This window comes from Colius striatus, chromosome 14, assembly GCF_028858725.1.
Source record: "Colius striatus isolate bColStr4 chromosome 14, bColStr4.1.hap1, whole genome shotgun sequence".
In the NCBI taxonomy this organism is placed as follows: domain Eukaryota; kingdom Metazoa; phylum Chordata; class Aves; order Coliiformes; family Coliidae; genus Colius; species Colius striatus.
The window spans coordinates 20,576,052-20,600,876 of NC_084772.1; the positions used below are offsets into that span (position 1 = coordinate 20,576,052).

The following is a 24,825-nucleotide window of genomic DNA, read 5'->3' on the forward strand; positions in this document are numbered from 1 at the left end:
ACGTCATGTCAGAGGTCATATTAGCTGCTTTTTCTCTCTCTTGATGAAGAATTCCAGCGATGGGAGGGGGGTGGGAGGGTGGAGGAAGAAGCAGACAGAGGAAGCAGGCAAGGCAAATATGCTTGTGATAAGCAGGTAAATGGGAATTTATGCAGAGATAGCTAATTGGTGTGTCTTAATATTCCACCCCCTGAGTACCAGCACTGTATTACTGCCTTCACAAATCACTCAAGGCAAGCCTAGTGCAATAACAGCCAAGCCAGGAGAGCTGTGAAAAGAGTGGAGCTGGAATTAAGAGTGGGTTTTATCAGGGCAATAAATGCCAGATAGGGAAAATAACAAACAGGTTGTTAATTGCTGCCATCTCTCTGTTCCCTGAAGGAAATGTCTAGACAGAGCTTGGCCCTGGGTCGCTCCTACCCTGGCCCTTGCAGTCAGGTTCTTGCACAGGTCTTTGGGGACTGGCTACAGGATGCTGTGCCCAGTGAAGCCCGTGCCAGGGGCAGAGGGCAGGATGGGTGCTGCAGCTCCCCCGAGCTCTGCCCTAAATCAGAGATGCTCCCGCAGAGGTAGAAGCCAGACAGTCTGCTGCAGCTATTAATAATTCAGCACCAATTTGTCCCATGTAGGAGAGCACAAAGACCAGCCAAGCCTCCTTTCCTTGCAGGTGGGGTTTGAGATAGTGTCTCAAGCAGGCAGAGCCTCTTCCCAGCTCCCCATCCCTCCCTTGGGAGAGCTGCAGCTATCGATCCCAGGGGCTGGAGCTCTCCCCTCAGCCCGGGCTTGTGTTACTGCCATCCATCACTCACAGGCTTCTGCTCTGTGTTTCTTGGTGCATCTCAGCTCGATGCACTCAGGGCCAAATCCTGCACTCCTCTGTGCCTGGAGGGGGGAGCAGAAAACAACCCCCAGCGAGGCAGAGCAGTTGAAGGACTCGGACTCACCCCAGCCTGGGTTTGGCACGTGGGGTGGTGGGACTGAAAAGCTCTTCCTCAGCTCTCCAGCCAACCCTACCCCAGGCAAAGCACACCCCAAGGCTTCCCTGCACACCCCAGAGTCAGCCAGTGCTGCTTTTCAGGTGCTTTTCAAGGGTTGAAGGGGAGAGCAAAGCAGCTGAGTCCTAAACGCCTCACAAACGCAGCCTCTGGATTGTTCCTGGAGTGTTTTCTGGCAGCTGCTCGATGTTTTAATCGAATTTTGCCAGTTGAAAAATACATGAAGCTCTGTAATGGAGGCAGAAAACTTCCTCCTATAGGAGGATAAAGATGCATTTGAAAAAAAACCCAAGCCCAAACAAACCAAGCCCAAATCGACCTGAGAGACAAAGTGGAGCCAGCCTGGCCCCTTAGGACAGCTTGAGGCTGTTCATTGTGTCCTAGTATGAGCTCACTGGCTGCTTAACCCCATCCTGGCCACTTGTGAGTGTTGGGATATGTTTGCCATGAAAATATGGGCTGCAGGGTTTTCTCCTTTTAGGTAGGAGGAGGTAAAAAAGCTGCAGAGCAGTAAGCTTGCATTGGAGGTTTGATGTTGAGCTCAGCTTTCTTGCTTCACTTCTAAGCTCTGGATGGTTGGAGCAATCTGTCCATCACTCCTGGCCCTCCATCTGAACATGAAATCAAGAGGAAGAAGACAGTGAGGCCCTTTGTAGTTACCAGGAGCTTGGGGGGGTTTGAGCTCCCTTGCAGGAGGGTTGATCTGTAGGTGTGCAGGCAATATAGAAGGGATTAAGACTTGGTTGAAATAAACCCAACAAAGGGCTTAGGGCTTGTTGCAATCTCATGTGTGCCCCTGTCTAGGAGTTGGGACTGTCAGGAATGCTCAGGAGAGGTTTCCATCAGTGCTTGGTGTGGGATGGGGGAGTGCTGGGAGCCTCCTGCCAATAAAGCAGCAGTTTCATACTTTCCTAAAGCCAAGCCTAAATCCCATTAAGATGAGACCCAGCAGCTGAGCTCTGAGTCCTCAGGGGCATCAGGGAAGCAAAGAGTTTCCTCACAAAAGAAATCCCCCAGCAAAAGCTGGTGTGGGTTTTGGAAAACACACATCTTCATTGCCAGCAATCCTGCCCAGAAGATGCTTTTTCACATTGAATCCCTGAACTGTGGGGGGTTCCCCCTGCAGCTTCCCTGGGCCTCAGGCACACTTCTGCTCAGGGTCTGCTCCCCCATTCTTACCCAAGGAGAGCCTGTTGCTCACAGGGGAATGCAAGGAGAGAGGGAACAAGGATGGGGAGTCCCTTATGTGGTTCCAGGTCACTAACACTGCACTCAAAGAATGTTGGATGGAGGTGAAGGGCTCAGGAATGAAAGAGGCTTCTTCTGGCACCAGGTGCCATCCCTGCAGTTACAACACCCAGCAGACCTGTCTCCACCCAGAGATGCTTCTGGTGGTCTGTAACCCTTGCTCTTAATTTCCAGCCTCATTTGTGAGCAGTTGTCCCACTTGTTCTCCTGAAAGCAGTCCCTGAACCTGAACACCACTCAGGCCTTGCCTGGCTTGGATTTTACTTGCTTTCTTCCCAAGACCATCAGGTGCCACAGATTTTGCTGTGAGTTCACCCCTTTTTGGCTTAAAGCTGCCCCTGGAGCATGCAAAGCCAGGCCAGGCACTGTTGGCATTCCTAAAAAGCCAACTTCTCTCTTTCAAATCACTTCATTGCAGTTTCATATAGATTACCTGGAGCTGATGAGCTTGGCCCTGTGACCCAGGTGTTGTCCCTTCTCCTGTCAGCCCTGGCCAAAATCACAGGAGATCTGCAGAGATTTACAGGGATCTGGTTGGGATTTTTCCCTGCCTCCTGCCAGCTCTTCTTGCCAGTTTGACCACTTGCCCACTCATCCTCTGAGAAGAGTGAGTCAGCTTGGCAAAAAACTACTAAAGCAAATCTTCCCAGCCAGTCCCAGCACGGACCCTGTGCCCTGACCCAAGGCAAAGCCTTGGAGCTCCAGAGCTAGAAACCACCCCCAGCATGACCCCTCTGGCTCTTGGCTGGTGAAGTGCACTAAAGTGTGATTTAGAAGTCCTCAGAATTGCCTCTGTGCTTGGGTGGGCTGATGATCAGAGAGCTCTGGCCACCTCCATCACCCTGGGGTGTGTCACACCTTGAGTGCTGGGTTCAGTGTTGAGGGGCTGCAGCGTGGCCAGAGCTGGGCAGGGAGCTGGGGAAGGGGCTGGAGCACAAGGGGGCTGGGGAGGGGCTGAGGGAATGGGGGTGTTGAGCCTGGAGAAGAGGAGGCTGAGGGGAGACAGCAGCACTCTCTGACACTCCCTGACAGGAGGCTGCAGGGAGCTGGGGGTCGGGCTCTGCTCCCCAGTAATGAATGACAGGACAAGGGGAATCAGCCTCAAGTTGTCCCAGGGGAGGTTGAGGCTGGAGCTGAGGCAGAACTGTTTCCCTGAGAGGGGTGTGAGCCCCTGTGCCAGGCTGCCCAGGGAGCTGGGGCAGTGCCCAGCCCTGGAGGGATCCCAAAGCCCTGGAGCTGAGGTGCTGAGGGCTGTGGGTCAGTGCTGGGCTGGGCGGGGTGAGGGGAGGGCTGGCACTGCAGCAGCTTCAAGGGCTTTGCCAACCCCAATGATTCTGTGATTCCATGGTTTGCCCCTGCTCACCCATCAGTGGCAGCAGAGACCCAGGTGAGCACCTTCCAGCAGATGTGCAACTTTTAATCAGCTCAGATGAGAGGACACTGTGCTCTTGCAGACAATCTGGTGGGCTCCTTAAGGGATGGGGACAGCACAGGAGGTAGCAAAGGAGCCATGGAAGAAGATCTGTTTAATTCCTCCCACCTGAGAGCATCACCAACCTCCTCCAGCTGTGCTAAGGAGGGATCATCCCTGTTTTGCCCCTGCTCCCCAGCATGGTGTGTCTGCCTGGGGCAGCCTGATGGCAGGGCTGGTGGCAGGAGGAGGAGTGGCTGGATCAAGCCCCATCTCTGTGTCAGGGAGGAAAAGACCCACTTTACAAGGAAATAAACTCCAGCAATTAAGTGGGGAATGAAGATTTATCACATGCCAGGAGCAGCAGGGCCTGTGTAAAGGTGAGAGCTGTTACATTTAGTGTGTGTGTGACCAAGTCGTGCGAGCACTCGCTGCAATACCGAGTTTCTTTGGCAATACTGAGGGTTTGATTATGCAACACAGAGATCACCATGATTCTGCCTTTCCCTCTGCTGAGCATCTTAGAGACCATCACAGCCAAAGAGAGCTGCCTGTGCCTCTGCAGATGCTTTGTGGGAGCTGGGTATACTCTAGATGGGAGATGGCTTCGTTCATAGGGTTGATTTTTAACCCTTTCAGGGCTGAGCCCCTAGTTGCTGCTCTTCCTGGGTTGATGGTGGAGCCCACAGGGGTCAGCTAGACCAGAAGTCACTGGAGTGAGCTTTCCAGGGATGGAAGTTCATTGTTCTCCCAGACATGGTGGTTTTTGACTCTTTTTGGTGAGAAAGAGAGGTGATGAATGCTGGAGAGGGGCTGGTGGCTTGGGTGGTAGCTCCCACTCTGCAGACACCTTTGCTCTGCAGACGACTCTGTGTGTCTCTGAGACCCTTGGAAGTGGCACAAGCTGCTCTTCCCCACTCCCAACCTCCTTCCTTGGCAAGAAGTGACAGATAAGTGCCTCCAGTTGCATCTCTGGGGAGGAGTTTCGGGAGGCAGTGTGTAATCCTGCCTGCTGAGTTTGGTCCAGACACTCTCAGATGTTATTAATCCTCTGTACCAGGCCAGTGGGGACCAGCAGGCTGCTCTGTCAATGTGCTGCAGTGCGGGAGGGACAGTCCCTTCCCTGAGCAGTTTTCAGTCTGAGGAGACAGCAGAGGGGTAGGTGGATGGAGGCTCTTCAGGAGCTGATGTCCAGACCACCGAGAAGCTCCCATGGCAAGTGCCAGCTGTTTTATCAGCCTCAGGGAGTCAGCATCTTAATTTGAAGCCTCAGATGGCACTGTCCTTGGCACTGGGGTGGTTTAATCTTTGGGACTGATACCCATCCCTCTCCACTCACCACGTTTGTGCCAAAAAAGGGAGCAGTTTGTGCCTGTTCTCCCAGCAGTTTGCTGCAGCTCCTGGTCAGAGCATCCTCCTAAAAGAGCTGAACAGAGATAGCTGCCAGGGAGTGGGGCTGTAGTGTGCTTGTCCACTCCTCCAACCCTGCATGAGTGTTGAGCAGAGCAAACACTGGACTCAGGGCAGGTATTTAAACTCTGGTTTTGGTTGTGTCAGTCATGGGGGACCTGCAGGACCTGCAACAGCATCACTACCCCAGTGATAGAATCACAATCATTGTGGTTGTTAAAGCCCTTGAAGCTGCTGCAGTCCCAGCCCTCCCCTCACCTTGCCCAGCCCAGCACTGACCCACAGCCCTCAGCACCTCAGCTCCAGGGCTCTGGGATCCCTCCAGGGCTGGGCACTCCCCCAGCTCCAATATCAACCTTCCCCAGGAGCAACTTGAGCCCCTCTCCTCTTGTCCTGTCATTACTGGAGAGAAGAGAATGGGTCATATCCACCCCCTCAGCTACTCCAAAGCAGCCAACTGATACAGATAAAACACTTCTTAGAGCAAAGACAATGTGTTAACACTTGAGAACAAGTGCCAGGTCGACCCTGGGAGCAGGAACTGGGCGTCTCAGCTGAGCTCCAAGGGGGGACAGCTCAGAGCCACCCTCACAGGCAGGTTTGTCCCCCTGGCTCAGGGGGCAGGGTGCTGTGCCAGGCACGTTACTGGCCCTGTTCTCCTTTTGTAGGAGCCTGTCAGAAATGGCTCTTCTCTCTGAGCAGATGTCACCAAATCAGAGGGAATTCAGAGAGTGGCAGAGGGACAAAAAAAACCCCAACAATGATGAAGGGAGATGGAGAGCCTGATTTTGGAGGGAAAAGAAATCAGTGGAGCTATTTATAACGCTGTCTGCACCAGGGTGGCTTGGAACAGGAGTTTTGTTCAAGTGCCTCAATAGCTGAGGCTAAGGGGAAGGGGCAAACCCAAAGGATGCTCCTGGGAATGCTGCAGAGGGGCTGTGTAAGAGAGTGTAACTCCTGAGGGATGGGATGAAGCAACATCAGACAGGAGGGTCTGGGGAACCCTCTGTAGTGGGTGAGTCCAGGGTGAAGTGTGTGAAAGGGTGGGATTGATGGCAAGCCCCCACTCCTACCTGTGCTCCCAGTGACAAACCCTGTTTGTGTTTACACACAGCATGTTACACAAAATGTGATGGTGGGGGAGCAGAAATCTTCATTTGCTCATCCAAAAGCAAATGGGTTCTGTTCAAAAAACCTCACCAGCTTCAAATTCAGGTCTTCAGCCCCAGGGGCTGCCAGGAGATGCTCACAGGGGTTGCTGCAGGTGTCTGCTGGGCTGGGGGTCCCCCACAGACAGAGGCATGATGGAGGGGACCAGCCTGCTGCAGGGTTATCACAGAGTCCCCAAATGGTGGGGGCTGGAAGGGCCCTGCAGAGCTGCTGCAGCCCCAGCCCCTGCTCAAGCAGCTTCCCCTGGCTCAGGGGGCACAGGAACGTGTCCAGGTGGGGCTGGAAACCTCCTGAGAAGGAGCCTCCACACCCTCCCTGGCCAACCTGGGCCAGGGCTCCCTCACCTCAGCACCAAAGGACTTGCTCCTTGTGTTTAAGGGGAACTTTTTGTGTTCTGGGGAGCCCAGAACTGGACACAGGACTCCAGATGAAGCCTCACCAGGGCAGAGTAGAGGGGGAGCAGAACCTCCCTCACCCTGCTGCCCACACTCTTCTTGATGCCCTCAGGATGCCATTGGCTTCTTGCCCACAAGGACACATTTCTGGCTTGTGTTTAATTTGCTGCCCACCAGCACTCCCAGCTCCCTCCAGGTCCCAGAGCTGCTCTCCAGCAGGTCCCCCCCAGCCTGTGCTGGTGATGGGCTCGTTCCTCCCCAGATGCAGGACTCTGCCCTCATTGAACCTCACGAGACTCCTCTGAGGATCTGAGTGGCAGCACAGTGTGCTGATGATGCATCCCTGGGGAACAAAGCATGCTGTCCCTGTTTGCAGCCCCCCTGGGCGTTGTGCAGCCTGGGCAGCAGTTCACGACCGTGCTGTTGATGTCCCCCGTTCCCAACGAGCCCCACGTCCCAGCCGAGGGGGTCAGAGCAAAGGGGGTTCACGGGGGGGCAGTTTGGGTTCCTCTTTGGCAGAGGGGAGCTGCCTGACGTGGGCTTTGTGTGTGTGTGCCTTGCAGGACCTCTCACTCCAGGGCCAAGGCGGAGGCGGCCGTGACGGCGGCGCAGAAGGCTCAGGAGGAAGCGCGGATCGCCAGGATCACTGCCAAAGAGTTTTCACCTTCCTTCCAGCACAGGGAAAACGGTCAGTGTGTGTCCCCACCACAGCCAGCCCCACAGACACAGCTTTCACCCACACACAGCCCTGCAGAGCCCCAACCCCCCCCACAAAGCGAGCCCTGTGCAGGGTGCCGCGCTGCGCCCGCAGCTCCTGTCCTCGCCGGGACTCTCAGGTGGGACATCACCCGTGGCACCAGCTGTCAGAGTTTTAGCATGAGGCTTTCAACATTCAACACCTGAGCTCTGTGCAGTCCTGTTGCCCCAGGGGTCTCCTCTTTCCACCCCAAAACATCCCATTGTCTGTGATGGCTGCCCAGGAGAAAAAACCCCCCAGAGCTCTGAAAGCCAAATCCACGCACAAGTGGTCCCAGCGCTGGTCACTGCTGTTCCTCCCGTGGCTTTTCTGGTTCATGATGCCTCTTGAACACTTGGGCTGATCCCAAATCCTTCCCTTGGGTGTGCAAAACCAGTCTCCTGTGTGTGCAAAGGCACCGGGGACGTGCTCAGGGGCCGTTTCCCTGGTGCCTCTTCCTTCCCTCCACATCTTGGCTGCTTCTTGACAGTTTGGCCCGATGTTTTGCAGGTTGCCAAGGGGCTTGGGCTCAGCAAAGGCTGAGGGAGGGAGGAGAGAGCCAAAGTGAAGCCATGGTGGGACAGGGCTCTGCAGCAGGCAGGCACTGGGAAGGATTCACCTATCCCAGAGTGAGAGGGGCTGCTTCAGTGGCAGTGAAAAGCTCATTAAGAGGTGTGAAGGATTTTATTCCAAGTTTTCCTGCACTGAACCCTCCTTAGGAGGTGTCTGTCATTACTGGCTCCCCCTTCCAGCTCTGTAAGCAAGGGTTATTCATTGGATTTAATTGCTCCAGGGGCTGGTGCCTGTGACTCATGTCCATGGGGCCATTCTGGGGACAGGGGATGGTGGCATCTTTTGGACCAGGCAACCTCACTTCACCATGGGGACGTCCCAGGGCTCAGCAGCCACGAGCCAGATGGGCTTTGAGGTCTGGCTCCAGCCGTGGCCCTGCCTGAGCTGGGGGAGCTGTGTGTAGCATCCCCCCAGCCCAGGGGATGGGCATGGCCAGGGCAGAGCATGCACAGCCCCACACAGCTCTCTGCAGGAAGCCACAGCCCTGCTCAAACACCCCTCAGCGTTTCCCCTCCTGCCCAGGTCCAATTTGATTGGAGATCTGAGCTTTTTGCAGGGCTGCACGGTCCCAGGGGCTTCTTCAGCCCTGAGTTGTTCCTCATCTCCATTTCCTCTTGCCAAGAGACTTTGCTGCTTTAAATCACCTCTTGGGAAGCTATTTTTAGGTAATGCATTTTTCACTAGCTCCTAGACGGGGACATGGTGCTTGACTTGTGCTGGGGCTTGTGTTTCTGGTGCTCACGTCTGGGTGGGTTGTGTGTGAGTGAAGGGAGGGGAAGGAGTTTCCACTTAGAGCACATTAAAAAACAAACACAGCATCCAAGAGGTGCTGGGAAGCCAGGGAGTGCCCAGGGACCAAGGCAGGCAGACAATGGCTGTGAGCAGCCCCAGCCTCCCACAGACCCCAGCACCTCAGGCCAAGGGGGTGGCTGCCTGGGGGGGCTGCAGCAGGTCCAGGCTGAGTGGCTGCACGGCGTGTCAGGGGCTGTATGTGCACACCTTGCAGGCACTGCATGCTCCCCTCCATGCTCAGCATCCTGGATGCTGGATGGGACCCTCTTCCTCAGTGTCCCCGGTGCTGGGTGTCCCCACCTCCCAAGGTGTTGTGGGTACTGTGTGCAACCCACCCTCACAGCATCACAGGGGGGCTTCATGCCCACCCCAGGGTCAGCCCCACGGGTCTCCTGGCCCAGACCATCCCCTCAGCACAGCCCCAGGCTCCAGACCTGCAGACACCAGCCCCCCCAGATAGGCCACAGCAGGGCCATAAAGCCTTCACCTGGAGAAAAGCAGAGTGAGCCCTGCTCAGTGCCTTGCAGCACCCTCTCCACTGCCCTTTTCCACCTCTCTGTGCTGGGGTGATCTCACACCTGCCTGTGGCACTCCCTGCCTCCCCAATGCCACATGTGGGATGGGGAGTGATGGAGAAGTGGCTCCCCAGAGGTTCCTTGGTCCAGAGGCAGGAGCCTGGCACCTCTCCCAAGCCCTGCACAGTCCTCAGGGGCACAGGCTGTGCTTTGGGGATGCTGTGGCTGGGCGCTGCTGGCAACCCAGCCCCGGTGCTCCGCATCCTCCCGCGCTCTCACAACCGTTCTTCCAGGAACACCACGTGCTCCCAGCCTAATTTTAGCTCAGGATAATTGTTGCACATCCTCGGGTGTGGAAAGCCGTGGAGCTGGCAGCGTGCATCTGCCCAGCGCCTCCGCAGGGCATCGCCACGGGCTCCGGGGCCCGAGGGGCAGCCCTGCCCCTGGCTCATCCCTGAGCCCCAGCCAGGGGCTGCAACACTCAGGGAATGAACCCAGAATTCAGGGGGTGAACCCATGGAGGGGCAGAATTGGCTGAGCTCGTTGCAGTCTGGGCGGGGAAGGTGGAGGGTGAGAGGGTGTTTATGAGTGTGGTCCCTGGGGGTCTGCAGGGTGAGGCTGCTGGAGCATCACTGGGCTTTCTCACTTCCACCATGGGGCTCAGGGAAGGTCAGCGTTGGTGCACAGGTGCAGGAGCAGTGAGACAAGGCTGTGGCTGGTTGTGCCATTGGAGATTGGCTTTGGGGTCGTGGGAAGCTTTCACCTCCCTGGAGACCTGAGCTGGGGAAGATTGGTCAAAGCCTGAGACAAATAAGGTCACTCCAAGTCTTGGGTGAGCCTGTTTCAATAGCTGCTTTTACAGCTTTCTCATACAAAGCCATTTATTCCTTCCCTGCCTCAGTTTTCCCATCTGTAGTATTGGTGGCTGGAACAGGAACATCTGAACAAGAGCCACAGAGTCAGCCTGTACCTTTCCCTAAGGACAGTTATTCTGCATGAGAACAGAGAGGGGGAACTCCACTCTTCTCCATTCCCAACCCACCTGAGGGGCCCCAGATAAATCCCAGGAGCTTCAGTCTCCCTCAAACAGGGACACAGGGAAGGAGCTGAGACGGAACTAGCTGAGCTTTGTCCCCAAAACACAAACAGAATTCTCCCTGGCAGACAATTAAACCCCAGATTTGACAGTCAAGCAGAGTCAAGTCAGGGAAGGCACATCCCAGCTGCAGCAGCTCCCCAAGAAAGAGGAAATCACTCAGCAGGAGAGAGAGCAGAGCAGGAGCTTCAGAGCATTTCTTTTGAAGCCATGGTGAGGAATTGGGTTGCTCCTGCTTGAGACTCATTTCTTGTCTAGCCATGGCAATCCCAATTAGATGCATTTCAGGGGCATTAGGCACTTAATATGTTTATCGAATTATTCACATAATTTAGCATGACTTCAGCAGGGAACAGCTCTGCCTTGAGAGGGTAGAATGAGGATTAACCACTATTAGCTTGCACCTCCCTGAAATGGTTTAGCTTCATCAATGATTGATAAGTTGCAGGGGGGGGGTTTAATTGTCCAGAGAAGCAACAAGTTTCTTGCCAGCTGATGACTCTCAGCTCGGTCCAGCAGAAGACTCTCAACAGCTCTTCAAGTCCCCAAAGTCCCTGTCCCCAGGGAAGCGTCATCTGGGGTGTCCTCTGGGTTCAAAGGGAACAAAGTGCATTCAGCATGGTAGAGATAAGATGATGATGTCTTTAAAGACACAGAGTGCACTCGTGTAGCCCTGAACACGCTGCCTTGCTCCTGCCTAAACGTGTGAGGCACAGCTCACCATCACCTGCTGAGGGGGGTCATGTCTGTGCCCTCCTTGTGTGGGGCAGGAAAGCTGTTTGCTACGTGGTTTGTGGGATTCTTTCCCTCAATGAGAGGTTAGTACATCTGCCCAGGTGGGACCATCTCCCCATGAAAGCTTCAAGGTGAGATTCCCCTTCCAAAACAGCGCAGCTCACAGGCAAAGGGTTTCCTGTCCAGGGAGGGGTGTGTGAAGGCTGTTGGCTGTGAGTTGGGCATGGAATGACCCCAGCAGCACCTGGCACACAGCAGCATAGGGCACAGCGTGACCTGTGGTGCTTGCAAACTGTCAACTGATGGGTGAAATTGGTCAGATGGATGCCCCAAAACCCCATCAATGGACAGGGGCCATTGAGCTGAGGCTCACCAGGGAAGGGAGAGCCCAAGCAACTGCTCTGCCTGCACAGGGCTCCCAACAGCTCCACATCCTAAGTGGCTTCCCCACATTGTTGGGGCTGCAAAGCCACTGCATCTCCTTTTACTTGTGGTACTCACAATCCTCCATGTGTGTCCCCAGGCAAGCAGGGTGCCTGCCCTGAGAGCCACAGGGTTGTGGCTCAGGAGTTTCTGAAAGGGTCAGTAGCCCACAGCTGTGGAGAAACAACCTTAGTGCAGAATGTCTCTGTCTTGCCAAGGCTGGCAGCTGATGCCAAACCATCCCCCAAGCTGGGCTGCAGCTGCTGCTCTGGGGGTGCTGGGGGTCACAGCAGGTTTGGTGTAAAACCAGCAATGCCTTTTCTCTTGGTCTAGTAGCATGGAATCATAGAATCAGTTTGGCAAAGCCCTTGAAGCTGCTGCAGTCCCAGCCCTCCCCTCACCCTGCCCAGCCCAGCACTGACCCACAGCCCTCAGCACCTCAGCTCCAGGGCTTTGGGATCCCTCCAGGGCTGGGCACTCCCCCAGCTCCCTGGGCAGCCTGGCACAGGGGCTGACACCCCTCTAGGGAAACAGTTCTGCCTCAGCTCCAGCCACAGCCTCCCCTGGGGCAACCTGAGTCTGATTTCTCTTGTTGCATGGGTCATTATTCGGAGCAGAGCCTGACCCCCAGCTAGCTACAACCTCCTGTCAGGGAGTGTCAGGGAGTCATCAGGTCTCCTCTGAGCCTCCTTTTCTTCAGACTGAGCAGCAGTAACAAGCAGCAGCCTGTGCACTGTGCTACACCGCCACTGCCCTGCCCGTGCCCCACTGCTCCAACCCTCTCAGCCCCGTTCCTGGGCGTCAAACACCCGCTGGGTGCCCGCAGAGCACAAATAACCCTGCTGCCTCTCTCTTTCCCTCCCTTTTCCCTCTCTCTCCAACCCAAAGGGCTGGAATGCCAGCGGCCCAAGCGCCAGAACTCCAGCGACGACATCGAGGTGCTGTCCACCGGGACCCCTCTGCAGCAAGAGAGCCCCGAGCTGTACCGCAAAGGCACCACCCCGTCCGACCTGACCCCCGACGACAGCCCGCTGCAGAGCTTCCCTGCCAGCCCCTGCTCCACGCCTCCCCTGGGGCCTTCCTGCAGGAACAAGAGCGCTCACTTCTCCAGGCAGGTGTCCGTGGATGAAGAGAGGGGTGGGGAGATCCAGATGCTGCTGGAGGGCCGGGGTGGGGATTACCTGCGGCCCAACAGCTGGGGCGAAGAGAAGGCGGCCGGGCCGCGCGGCCTGAGGAGCGGGAGCCTGCGCAGCGGCCAGCCGGGCTCGGCCTCCCTCCCCGAAGACTACCGAGGTCGGAGCGGAGGGCACAAACATTCGGCCTCCAACCACAAGCAAAGAGAGAGGTGGACAGATTCCCCAGCCACGGTTTCGTGGACTTCCCACCACAGGTCTCACAACCACAGCTCAGGGAGCTCCAAGCTGCTTGAGCTGGACGAGGAGAAGATGAGCAATTACGAGATGGAGATGAAGCCCCTCATGAGGATGGATTCTTATATGCAAGAGATTCACACCCAAAAAAGACACTATAGCAAAGGGGGGCCCTGCAGGAGCGTGGCTGACGAGCACCGCGGGGAAGAGCGGGGCTTCGGGGTTCAGAGGCTGAGGTCTAAGTCCCAGAACAAAGAGAATTTCAGGCCAGCTTCCTCTGCTGAGCCCACGGTGCAGAAACTGGAAAACCTGAGATTCGGGGACAAAGCTGAACCTCGGCTACTAAGGTGGGACTTAACCTTCTCCCCGCCACAGAAATCTTTACCTGTTGCACTAGAATCCGAAGAGGACAGTGGGGATGCGCTCAAATCGAGTACGGTGAGTAGCTGGAGTTGTGCTGAAGCTCAGCCCAGAAGCCCAGCTGTGTGGTGCCAACACTGCCAGCAGAGCTGACCCCCAAATTATCCTGGGGTTGTGCCCTGAGTCCCCCTCCCTCCTCCCATCCCGTGTGCTGGCAGCCGGTGAGGGGCTTCCCCTGCAGACCCTGGGTGGGAACAGCAGGCTTTTCAGCAGGTTGGAGTTTGGTTTGCAACTCTGTCCCAGGGCCAGGGGTAAGAACCCCTCGTGGGCAGGGTTTTGAGCATTCACCCCGTGGGAAGGCTGCAGGAGTAGGGGAGGTGTGGGGGGTGCTTCCCCGAGTTTGGTTCTGGCAACAGACATTCTCACTGGCTCAAGATGTGTGTGGATGTTGCAGAGCCAGGAGGGGTGACAAACCCCTTCTGCAGAAGGATCTCAGCAAGCTGCAGGGAAGGGAATGCGGGTCAGGAGGACAAGTAGAGCAGGGGAGTGGGCTGTTAGCCCTGCAGATCAGGGTGATACAAACGTGCTGTCACTGCACTCTGAGGAGCACAAGTACACTGGCTAAGCAGGAGCAAAGGCTGTGGGACTGGGAGGGTAACCCCTTGTGAGACGTGGCCCCAGGCTCCTCGGTTTGGGAGAGACAAGGACACGTTGGGCATCACCAGCTGGCTGCTGGGAAGAGCTGGAGGTGTTCAGGCTGGAGGAGAGGAGGCAGGGTGGTTTTCAAACACACAGAACAGCTGCTGCAAAGTGGAAGGGAACGATCCCTTCTGCATGATCAGAATTAATGGGCTTAAATTGAAGCCTCTGAGGCAGTGGTTAGCCATTAGCCATCACTGGAGAGCTGAGGGCTGGAATAAATTGCTGAGAGGGTTGGACCTCTGCATAACTTGGATGGAGCTGAACTGGCCTTGGGAGGAGGCTGAACTGTGTGATTTCCCAGGTCCTTTCCAGCCCTGCTCTTTGGTGATTCCTGGACTTAGTGTTGAGTGCAGCTTCCTCAGGTGTTGTCCCCGTTGGTCTGGCGTTGCTAGGAGAGGTGGTGGAGGTTTCATGGGGGCAGTGGGGAAGCCACCACCGCTCTGAACAGCCCCTTGTTGAGTCAGTACCAAACAGGGCACGGCTGGAGGGGTCCTGTGTGGCTGGATGGCCACAAACAGCAAACCTGTAACTCTCAGGTGGTGACATTTCACCACCTCTCATGTGGCTCTGGCAGAAGAAAGGAGCTAAATGTCCCTGCCAGGGTAGCAGAAGATGCTGCTTGGTTGTTGGAGAGACAGGGACCATGCAAATGAAACGACATTTGTCAGTCAGACTGGAAGTTTGGGCTGGAGGCACCGTGGTCTGTGAGGTGTGATCACTGTTGCCATACCTACAGCATCCCCCCCTCCTCCAGCCAGCACCTGCAGCCCAGGGATGATGGCAAAGAGGAGGCAGCACTGATGCCTGCATCCCCTGAGCAGCCAGGATGCAGGAAGGACTTAAGCTACGGCTCTGCCACAGTTTCCCTGCCGTGGCTGTGGATAAATCACCCCCACACACAGCCCTGTAGCTCTCTGGTTTCCTATTCATCCTGCGAGGCTCAAAAGCACCCACACAGCCGTTGAGAAGAGCTGAGCACTGTGTGCTTGCTGAGGGGCTGCACTGTGGGGGACAGCTTGCCAGGCCAGGAAAGAAAAAAAAGAGAGCTCCCAGTGGAGTCAAACCCTGAACAAAGGAGCAGGCATTGAGGCTGGGCCAGGCTGTCCTTACCTGCTGCTGCCTCTCGAGGCTCCAGCCCCCCACCTGCAGCCAGAGCCACCCGAGTCAGCCGCAGGACTCAGCTGCAGCACCAGAGGTAAATAACCACTAATGCAACCCAGCATTAGTGGCTATCTCCAGTGTATGCTGGGCACTGAGGAGGGGCACAGCCTGCATGGGAAGGCACACAGAAGCCATTAGGATGCACATCATCCCTTTTAAGTGCTGTAGCTGTGAAGCAGCATGTTCAGTTTTCTCACATTCATAAGCGAGGGTGGAACAGATGGCGAAGGTTTGGGAGGAAGCTAATGTAATACAGAGGAAGAGATAATATGTGGATTTAAATAACCTACAATGCCAGCAACAATTTGTTCTAGCAGGAATTGCACTGTGCTAGCGAGGCTTTGTCCCAGTGGCCTGGCAGGGAAGGGGGTGGTGGGGCAGGAGCGAGGGGAAGGTGGGGGAAAGGCTTGGAAGGTGCAGCGGTTTGTGTTCCAACCTCCTGCCAAACACCGTGACCTTGCCTGCTCTTGCCATCAAGGATCTCAGAGTGTTTCTGACTCCAGTGAGCGTGGTGAGCTCCTGAGGAAGAGGAGGGGAAGGCTAAGGGGGAAGGAATTACCCCACAGTCCCCACATCCACGCGTGACGGGCACGATAAAGGGCACTGGCGTGCTTAGTGCTGCAAAAAGAGCCCACTGTGACCTGCTCACGCTGCCAAGTCACTTCACCAGAGTTAAGGCTCCCCACCACGGCCCCATTTCTCCTGGTAGCCTGAAATACCCCTCCCCTTCCTCCTCCCAGCAGCTCTCCTCCAGCAGCCCCCAGGGAAGGGCCCACAGCCTGCTTCCCTGCCATCCCCAGCGCTGCCAGCTGGGAAGCTGCTCGCTGAAAAGGGCATTTCTCATCGCCCAGACAGCTGGGCTGTTTCAGAAAGGTGCCTGCCAATGAAGGGGAAGGATGCTCTTAGCTGAATCAGGGTTGTTTATTGCCCTACCTGGAGTATTCCTGTGCAGAACTGAGGTCTACACACACCATCAATGGGCCCAGGGCTGAGGGGAGGGTGGGCTCCAGCTCTGACAGCCAGCACACCTCTGGCAGTGCTCAAAGGAACAGGATGGGGATGTAGGTCTTGCAAAAACACAGTCTGAACATTATCACTTCTCTCCCCTCTTGATTTCTGTCTTAGGCATGAGGCTGGAAGAGCTGGAGAGGTCTCTTGGTGTCTGGCCTCTTGCAATGTGTGCCCAGGTGGGATGCAGACCTCTGCAGAGGAGTCAGACATATGGGTTGCTGTTTGAGCAATGGCAACTTTGCTCTTCTCAGTTATTTTTCACCAGGCCCTTAAAAAGAAGCTCCCAGTTCCCCCTTTCCTTGGGGTTGCACTTGGGTAACTGAAAGTCACTCTCATAAAGGTCAGTTCTTGAGGCCGCTGCTCGCTCCTGCTGATGAAATCCAGTGCTGCTCCGTGCTGGCTCTCAGGGGACTTGGTGGGGGGTTCAGGGTCATCCCACTGGTGCTACAATCACACACACGCTTGCAAGTGCCATCTAAAGCCACCTGATCTCTCAGTGCCTGTGTGTGCTCCGACTCCTGCATGCACAGAGCAAACTCAGGCAGCTGAAAAGCTGAAAGCAAGGTGCCGGGCCGGCTGTCGGTGGCGCTGGGCGAAGGGACTTAGATGAACGTCACCAACCTTTCTGGCCCATGAGGTGCAAAGCTCAAGCCTCTGCCCGAGTGCTTCACAGGTTCCCAGAGCCTTGGAGAAGGTCTAAAATGGGAAAGGCAAAAAGGAGTCGTTGAGACACTAGAAAGGGAAAGAGGCTTTCTAAAATGCCAGCAAGCCTTTTATCCACCTGCAGCAGACACATCCCGTTCTTAGGGCTGGAGGGGGAGAAGGAAGAGAACACCTCTCCTTTTCTGCAGGTGCTGAACATCTGCAGCTTCTGAAAGGGAGAAGAAGTGTTTTAGGCACCGAGGTCCCCAGCATGCCTGTGAGAAGGGCCAGTGCTGAGGCACGAGCAGAGGCTGATTCATCTGCCTGTCCTCATTTAGCAGGAGCAATCACGGCCGTTTAGATGGAGACTTCTAGGGACACAGCGTGGCCACACTAAAGGCACCCTGGAGATGTGAGTAGGCTCGAGACTCTGCCCTTTAAAATCTCCATGTCTCATCTCATGGAGAAAAGCCTGATGGCAGGGGCAGCAGCCATAAACAACCCCCCACCTCAGCCACCCCTGACAGTTGCTTCTCTTGCCGAGGGATAAAGCCTCAGCGGTCTCAGCTGGTTGCTGATGGGACCAAACAAACCAGGGGCAGCAAATGGAGTTTGCAAAAGCATGTGCTGGGCTGGGGATGTCAGAGACAGCCCTGTGTTACCTGCAGGTCCCTGCCAGGGAGGGATCCGGGCTGCTGCAGCATCCCGCCGGCTCGCTCTCTGCAAGGGCCGAGATGTGCTGAGCAGGCTGCGCTGTCGCTGGGGGAAGAGAGGAGGAAGCAGCCAATGTGCAGCCAGAGCAGGGCTGTGCCCCAGGGGGGCAGAAGGAGGGTCCCCAGGCAGGGGCTTGGCCCAGGGCTGGCACCTCCCTGTCGGTGCTCACACCTTTCCCAGCAGCTCTGCGGTTCTTCTTCATGGGATTTGCCTCGGAGTGGAGCATTTTCTGCAGCTGTAGCTCTAAAGAGTGTGAAAAGAACAGGTGGTTGTCTCCTCTGGCCCAAACTGGCACCCTCTGCTTGAGTTGTGAAGCTTCAGCTGCGCCTCACACGGGGCTTTGTGCCATGCACAGAGATGCCCCCGTCTGTCTGCTGGGGAAGAGCCTCTGTGTGGCTGGTTTCCTCAGGAGTGAACCCTGTGGCTTGTCCCTGGGGTCCTCTCAGGCTTCCTGCTTCAGGTTTTCCCATGGTCTTTCCCCCATCAGGACTTTTCCCCAGGTCTCCTAACACAGACATGTCTGCCTTGTCCTTCTTTCTCTCATCTCAACCAAACAGGTCCAAACTCCAGTCCCAGAGTGGCATATACACGTGTCCACACAAGTACAAGCAGCTGGGGGTAAGGGGGAGGATGGGTCCTGCAGCCAGCCCATCACCCCTCCAGAGATCAGGCAGGTCTCAGCCACCACATGAGCAAAGCAAACAGCTCCTTTTAAACCAAATGACAACGGGAAACTGCTCCTCCTCTAATCTGTCTCCTGTACAGACATCATGGGCATTACTTGTAACAGGAAAGAGTGCTCAGAGAGAAATGGGATGTGTAACTTGACAGGGTCCTTTTAAAACCCTTTTCATCTCAGGGGCTCTTTGATGTACCTGAAGGGAGCAGCTCGCTGACTTTGCTTCTGTCAGCCTGGGTTCACTGGAGGGTTTGGAGCCCAACTCCACATCTTCTTCCAGCTTGGGAAAAGTTGGAGTAAAACACCAGCCTTTAACCACTCCCCCTCAAAAAAATCTTTAAAACATACACACAGCCCCAGACAGACACCTGGCTGCTGACTGGAAGGTGAGGGCTGAGCCAGAGGCGACACAACAGCTCATCAGGAGCCACCACCTCGGCACAGACCCCGGTGTGCCCTTGGGCTGCTTTCTGCAGCAGCAGGGTTTTCCCCACCATAGAATCATAGAGTGTCAGAATGGTGGGGGTTGGAAAAGACCTCTAAAGCTCATCCAGCCCCTGCTACAGCAGGTTCCCCTGGCTCAGGGAGCACAGGAACGTGTCCAGGTAGGGTTGGAAACCTCCGGAGGAGGAGCCTCCACACCCTCCCTGGTCAGCCTGGGCCAGGGCTCCCTCACCCTTAGGGTAAAGATTTCCCTTCAGTGGAACTTCTTGTGTTCCACCACCCATCTCCATCCCACACCAGCACCAAGAGCCCGTTCCCCACCTTCAGCATCCCCTGAGCTCCCTTCCCTGCCTCCTGGGAGACGCTGGAACACGCTGGAGAAAAGCAAAGTGCCTCCCTTCTGTTTCCTTTGCTAAATGCTCCTTTAACCGTTTCACAGCAGCCTGTTCTTGGCAATTATGTGGCAATTCAGCACAAATGTCACAGAGCTGTGAAGTTTTCAGCACTTTCTGCAGTGCTGAGGCTGGAAAACAATGTGTATATATGGGGAGGGTTTTTTTGCTGATCCAAGTCCTTAGTAATTACACTTAATAGGTCCCAGAGGGATTCCTGGGTAACCTGCACTATGGTTTCCATGGCAGAGAGGCAGAGCTTGTATCCTGTGATAACAGATAATGATGGATTGTTAATGCTTAAATTAATTATGCTACAATTGTGTTTGTGAGCCAGCTGCCCCTCGTGCTCCCAGGAAGGCTCTGCAGTTGCTACACAACAGTTAAAGGACAAAAACAAACACTCTGGGGAGGGGTCAGCAATGGTGGTGGCTTGGCTGCAGCCCCTGCCAGAGCTGCACAGAGCCAGACCCACAGACTGACAGGAACCTTCACTCCTTTCTTCTACAGCTGCAATTGCTGCTGTTACTCCTGAGCCTAACGAGGCTTTACTCACATTTGAGTGCTTCCAAGGCTTTGGGTCTGTGCTGCAGCTCTCTAAACCTTTGCAGGAAACCTGACAAGCCCTTGGGTACAGAAGGACCCTCTGGCCCAGCTGATGCTGCTCTCTGTTGCCCATCCTCAGCAGATGCTTTGCTTCTGCTCTGAAGGAGTCCAGGCACCTGTGACAAAACCCAAACACACCAAATGCCCAGAGCTGCCTCGTTTTGCCAAGGGAATTTGCCACCAGCCAGTACCTTGGACGATGCTTCAGTGCAGCACAGCTTCGTTTCATCTCTCCTTTCCTGGAGCCAGGCTGGTGCAACCATTCTGGGTGCCATTCATCTCATGTCACTTGGTCCTACAGCCAGGCTGGAGGGTGAGCACAGCCTAGGTGTCTAAGGTTTGCACAGCTAAAATGGGGTGAGAGGACGCTGCCAGCTGGCGTCTGCTGCCCAGAAGCGCAGGTGCTGGACTTGCAGGCGCTGTGCTGGAGGCAGGACGTCGTCTCAGTGACAGGCAGACAGTGGTTCAGACACATCTCTGCAGTTCCTGACTGCCTGCTTTAGCGTTGCTCTGTCAGGGCTGAAGGGAGGGCTGTAGCTGTAAAAGATAAAGAGTAGCTGCTTGCTGTCTGACACACAAACCCCAGGCCTGGAAAATCAGCTCCACTCTCTGCCTTCAGATAGCACTGGTTTCAAGGAAGCCAAAGATGAGCTGAAGCATCATAGAACCACAGTGGTTGGAAAAGCCCTTGAAGCTCAGAACTGTTTCCCTGAGAGGGGTGTCAGCCCCTGTGCCAGGCTGCCCAGGGAGCTGGGGCAGTGCCCAGCCCTGGAGGGATCCCACAGCCCTGGAGCTGAGGTGCTGAGGGCTGTGGGTCAGTGCTGGGCTGGGCAGGGTGAGGGGAGGGCTGGCACTGCAGCAGCTTACAGGGCTTCCCCAACCCCAATGACTCTGTGATGCTGTGACCCTGGGCTCCTGTCAGCAGTACAATTTCCTTTGTGGCATCCAACAATCTGGCAGTGTGAGCAGAGCAGGGGCAGAAAGCCTCTCTGCTTCCTCAGCAGGGCAAACCAAAGGGTGAGTGGGCAGAGGCCTGTGTGAGCCTGAGGGAGCAGCTCAGCCCTCCCCAGCTGTGAGGTGGAGGGATCAAACGCTGCCTTTGCTCTGCCCACAGAAACACTGACAGCCATGATCACCCCCAGCTGTTCTTACGTCAACACCAGCTCAAGAATCATCAAACCCCCCAATAATCTTTGGCAACGAAGCTCCCAAGTGTAAATCCCAGAGCTCTGGGCAGTGCCTGGCCCCGGGGAGGGGAGGGAAGGAGTGGCAGCAGGGGGGTGGTTTCTGCCTTTGGAAGGCTTTGGGTGGTGCAGGCACAGAGATCTGCTGGGAGCAGCCAGGCATGGATACCTGGCTGCCAGGAGAGTCTCTCCCTCCCTTTGCTTGGCTTCCTTTGACCCTGTTGCTAAGCTACAAATATGCCTTTCCAGCAAGCTCCAGCATCCTCGCTCCCACCCACCTCCAAATGCAAACTGAATCAGCCTGCTCAGGAGAGAAACCATCTCTGGCCAGCAAGGAGCTGGGAGGGGGGTGGGGGTGGGTTATTTTGGCTTTTAAATTGTTTTCCCCAGCAGTGCTGCAGGGATTGGCTTTGGGAAGGACACCCAGCCCTGCCCCATGGCAGCCCAAGGGCCACGGGAGGGTTGTGACGAGGACAGGGGCACAGAGAGAAGCGTTTGTGCCATCCCAGGAGATTAAAGCTGGCAGAGCCCTGCTGCAGCAAGAATAGCTCAAGATACCAGCTAGTCTGAGAAATAGCTACCACCCACCTGCACACACACTCACTCACCCTGATGCCAGCCACGTTCACACTTCAGGACAGCAATTGGTGGATGGCAGGGATGAGGGGGATGTTCTTCTGACCACTGTTGTGCAGGCAGATGCGTGGGAGGGCTGTCTGCAGCCCTGGCAGGGAGTGGGCTCTTCCCACCCTTCCTGGCATGCTGATAGGGCCCAACAGCCACATCCTCATCGGGTCGAGGAGGGTGCCTGGGCTGCCCTGAAGCTCAGTGGAAAGTAAGGGTGCTCCTCTGGCACTTTTCACCCACCCTAGGGTGGGTGTCTGGTGGGTTGGCTGGATGTGGGTTGCTGCAATAGCTCCCACGTGGTCCCCAGGAGCTTCATTTGGTCCATGTGAGCCTCAGCAAAGGAGGCTACTAGAGCTTCCCCAAAATATTGCCTTAGCACAGAGCAGTGTTTGCTGGCCTGACTTTTGCTGCTCCCAGGATACCTGTACAAGCAATCACACTGCTTGGGAAACAGCCTCTGAGGGCTCCTCCAAACCATCCCAAATCAACTCCATGAATCTCACAAGCCCAGAGTGGTGGGGGTGTGCAGGGCCCTGCAGAGCTGCTCCAGCCCAACCTCCTGCTAGAGCAGGTTCCCCTCCATCAGGGGGCACCATCCATCCCCTCAGCATCTCGGCAGCCCTGCACTGGCCTCTCTCCAGCAGCCTCTCCAGCCCAGAACTCCACTGTACTATATGATCCAATGTATCTTTTCCTTTTCATTGAGCACCCTGGCCAAGAGACCAATTTCCAGCTGTTACTTTAAGGCCAGATTTCCTATGTGTGGGTGTGCACAGTCACACATCAGTCACACACAGTGCTGATGTGCCCAAGAGTGACCAGAAGCAGGATCTGCCCTGAGACCTGCAGCTCCATGAGTCTATGGAAGCAAAAGGCTCCAAAGTCAGTGTTGAAGTGGCTCAGGAGTCCAGCAGCTTTGCTGTCACAGAATCACAGCATGGTGGGGCTTGGAAGGGACCTTTAGAGATCATCCAGTGCAACCCCCACTGTCACTCAGGTGTAAAGGGACAGTGCTACCAGGGACACCCAAAAACACCCTGGGCTGTGTGGGGAGGGAGTGAAGGGGCTCCTGGCAGAGCCAGGAGAGGGGTCTCATCTGCCTCTGCCTTAGGAGGACACTGTGCAGGGGTGGCCCCTTTACTGTCACAGGGATGGAGGCTATCAGTCTGGGTTTAGCCCCCATGTCTGCTGTTTACTCACCTCTAAGGGGGACACCTTTATTCCCACCTTCCTGGCTCGGGCAGCAGCCTGCAGGAACTCCATGAGGGTTACCAAGAACTCTGGGATCATTTGCTGGAGGGTTTCAACTGGACATTTTTGAGTCTGGTTGTCTGCAAACATGCCTGTCCTGTGGTACCCAGCCCAGCACCCACCCCCTGCTGCAAGGCAAGCTTTCAACACACCTCCTAACTCCTCTCCTTCTCTTTCTCTTGCAGGGCTCAGCTCCCATCCTGGTAGTCATGGTGATCTTACTAAATATTGGAGTTGCCATTTTGTTTATTAACTTTTTCATCTAATTCAAGACTGTCTTGTTTGCAAAAATAACAGTTACATGTATGAATGGGGAGGGGGAGGGGAAACAAACAAACAAACAGAAAAACACAAACCAAACAACAAGGAGAACAACACCAAGGAAGGGAAAGGAGAAAACACCACAATGACAACTCGAACTGTCCTCTGAGGATTTCCAAGTCTTTTCACAGAGAACAACAAAGGATCGAGTCTCACTCACAGTTTGCCTTTTTTCCTGGGTAATGTTTTTTGGATTTTAGCCAAAATTCTTTGCTTGTATAACACTCTGCTGTGTGGCATGGCAAAATGCTATCAACACTCTGCCCCCCTCAACACTGGAAGGGATGAGAGAAGGGAATCCCAATGGAATCAATTCAAAAGCTCATCTCCCCTTCCCCTTGACCTCCTCCCCCCACAGTAACCAACCCCAACGTGGAGACTAGGTGATGGGAGAGTTGCTTGGGTGTATGTATGGGTCCTGGGTGAGTTTCCCAGGGGAATCCACAACAGCTTTAACCACAAAGTAAAATAGGAAAGGAAAGCAAAATGGGGCTTTTCTTCTTGCTCCCGTTGCAGAGGGAGACACGCTGCTGGGAGGAGCAGGGGGAAGGCAGGAAGCCTGCCCAGCTGGGAGAGGTGGGAGAAGGGCCCCATGTTCTTATTTGGTGTTCAAACAAAGCAGTTAATTGGTGTTCTGCTCAATTTCCCGGGGTGGGGGGGAAATGGGGAACTGAAGGTGTGAGCAGCAGCCCCACCACCCTCCTGCCTTCACTCCTCCTGCCCAGGCTGCTCCCTGCCACGGCAGGGCTGGGAAACACCCAGTGCTACTTCTAAGTCATAACCAATTTGTTCTGGGTAAAAAAGAGGAACCCAAACTCCCCAGTTTCCCCCTCTCAGAAACCTCCAGGCACCTGCAGCAAGAGCAATGGAGTGGGTGCTGCTCATGGTGTCGCCTGAGCGTCCCGTCCCAGACCCAGGGCAGGGAGCACAGTGGTGGGGAGAGCCTGGGGAACAGAGGGCTCAGTGCTGATCCACAATAAAAAACAAAGCAAAAGAAGCTAACCCCTTTTTCCCCCCCCCAAGGTACCTGGGGAGGAGCACTGGAGCACGTCCCAGAGAGGAGGAGGGAGAGGGTGGTGGGTTTGTCTCTTACATCTTGCCGTGGACTGTTTCAGACATCATGCTTGGCCTCTGAGCATGTAGTATTTTGCACTTTGTAATGCAGGATGTATATTCCAGCTTCCAACATGTCCCTGTCAAACAAAACAAACAAAAAAAGGTTAAAAAAAAGCCAAAAAACACCCCCCTCCCCCGTCCCCAAGCCAGTCCCCCCCAGCCCCAGCCATCGTTGGCACTGGCAGCCTCTAAGGATGGAGCCTTTTCTGGTTTCGTTTCTTCTTTTCTATGTCACTTGATTTGTTGGTTTCTACCATCTTTGTAATATGCCTGCCTTGGTTTGTCCCCTCCCCTGTCCCCCAATAAGATGCATACTCATTAAAGATGCCGTATCCCTGTTCTGAGCTCTTCTGGTCCCAATCACAACAGCGTGGTCTTGGCTCTATTGCTTGGGAAATGACCCCCAGCCCTTGGCTTTTCCACTCCCACTGGCCTCTTCCTCCCTTCCCCTTCCCACCCCTGCAGATCCACCACTTGGAATGGCTTCTTTGGGATTTGGTACAGCCAGGGACCAAATCCCACCCTCACTTCTACCCACTGCAGCTCTGCCTGGAGTGGGGCAGCGCCCCAAGGGTGGGATGAAACCCAGAAACAGATGTCCTGGGGGAGGGAGGGAGGGAGGGGAAGGAGGGAGAAAAAGCCCTCCTCGACATTTCACATCCAGAGTTGTTGGGAACAGCCCTGACTTGTGGACTCAGCTTTGCTTTGCTTCTGTTTTAGCTGTTTCTCTGCTACCTTTTCAGCAG

The 24,825-nt window shown here is 55.3% G+C and overlaps 1 protein-coding gene across 1 annotated transcript in view; it reads left to right on the forward strand.

Moving 5' to 3' along the window:
• Positions 1 to 24,612, forward strand: part of JPH3 (junctophilin 3) — a 54,886-nt gene extending 30,274 nt beyond the window's left edge. Inside the window, exons 3-5 of the mRNA XM_062007472.1 lie at positions 7,193 to 7,317; positions 12,388 to 13,307; positions 22,828 to 24,612. Coding sequence (XP_061863456.1) covers positions 7,193 to 7,317; positions 12,388 to 13,307; positions 22,828 to 22,908 — 1,126 coding nt within the window. The 3' untranslated portion in view covers positions 22,909 to 24,612. The remainder of the gene's footprint in view (positions 1 to 7,192; positions 7,318 to 12,387; positions 13,308 to 22,827) is intronic.
• Positions 24,613 to 24,825: the final 213 nt, after the last annotated feature.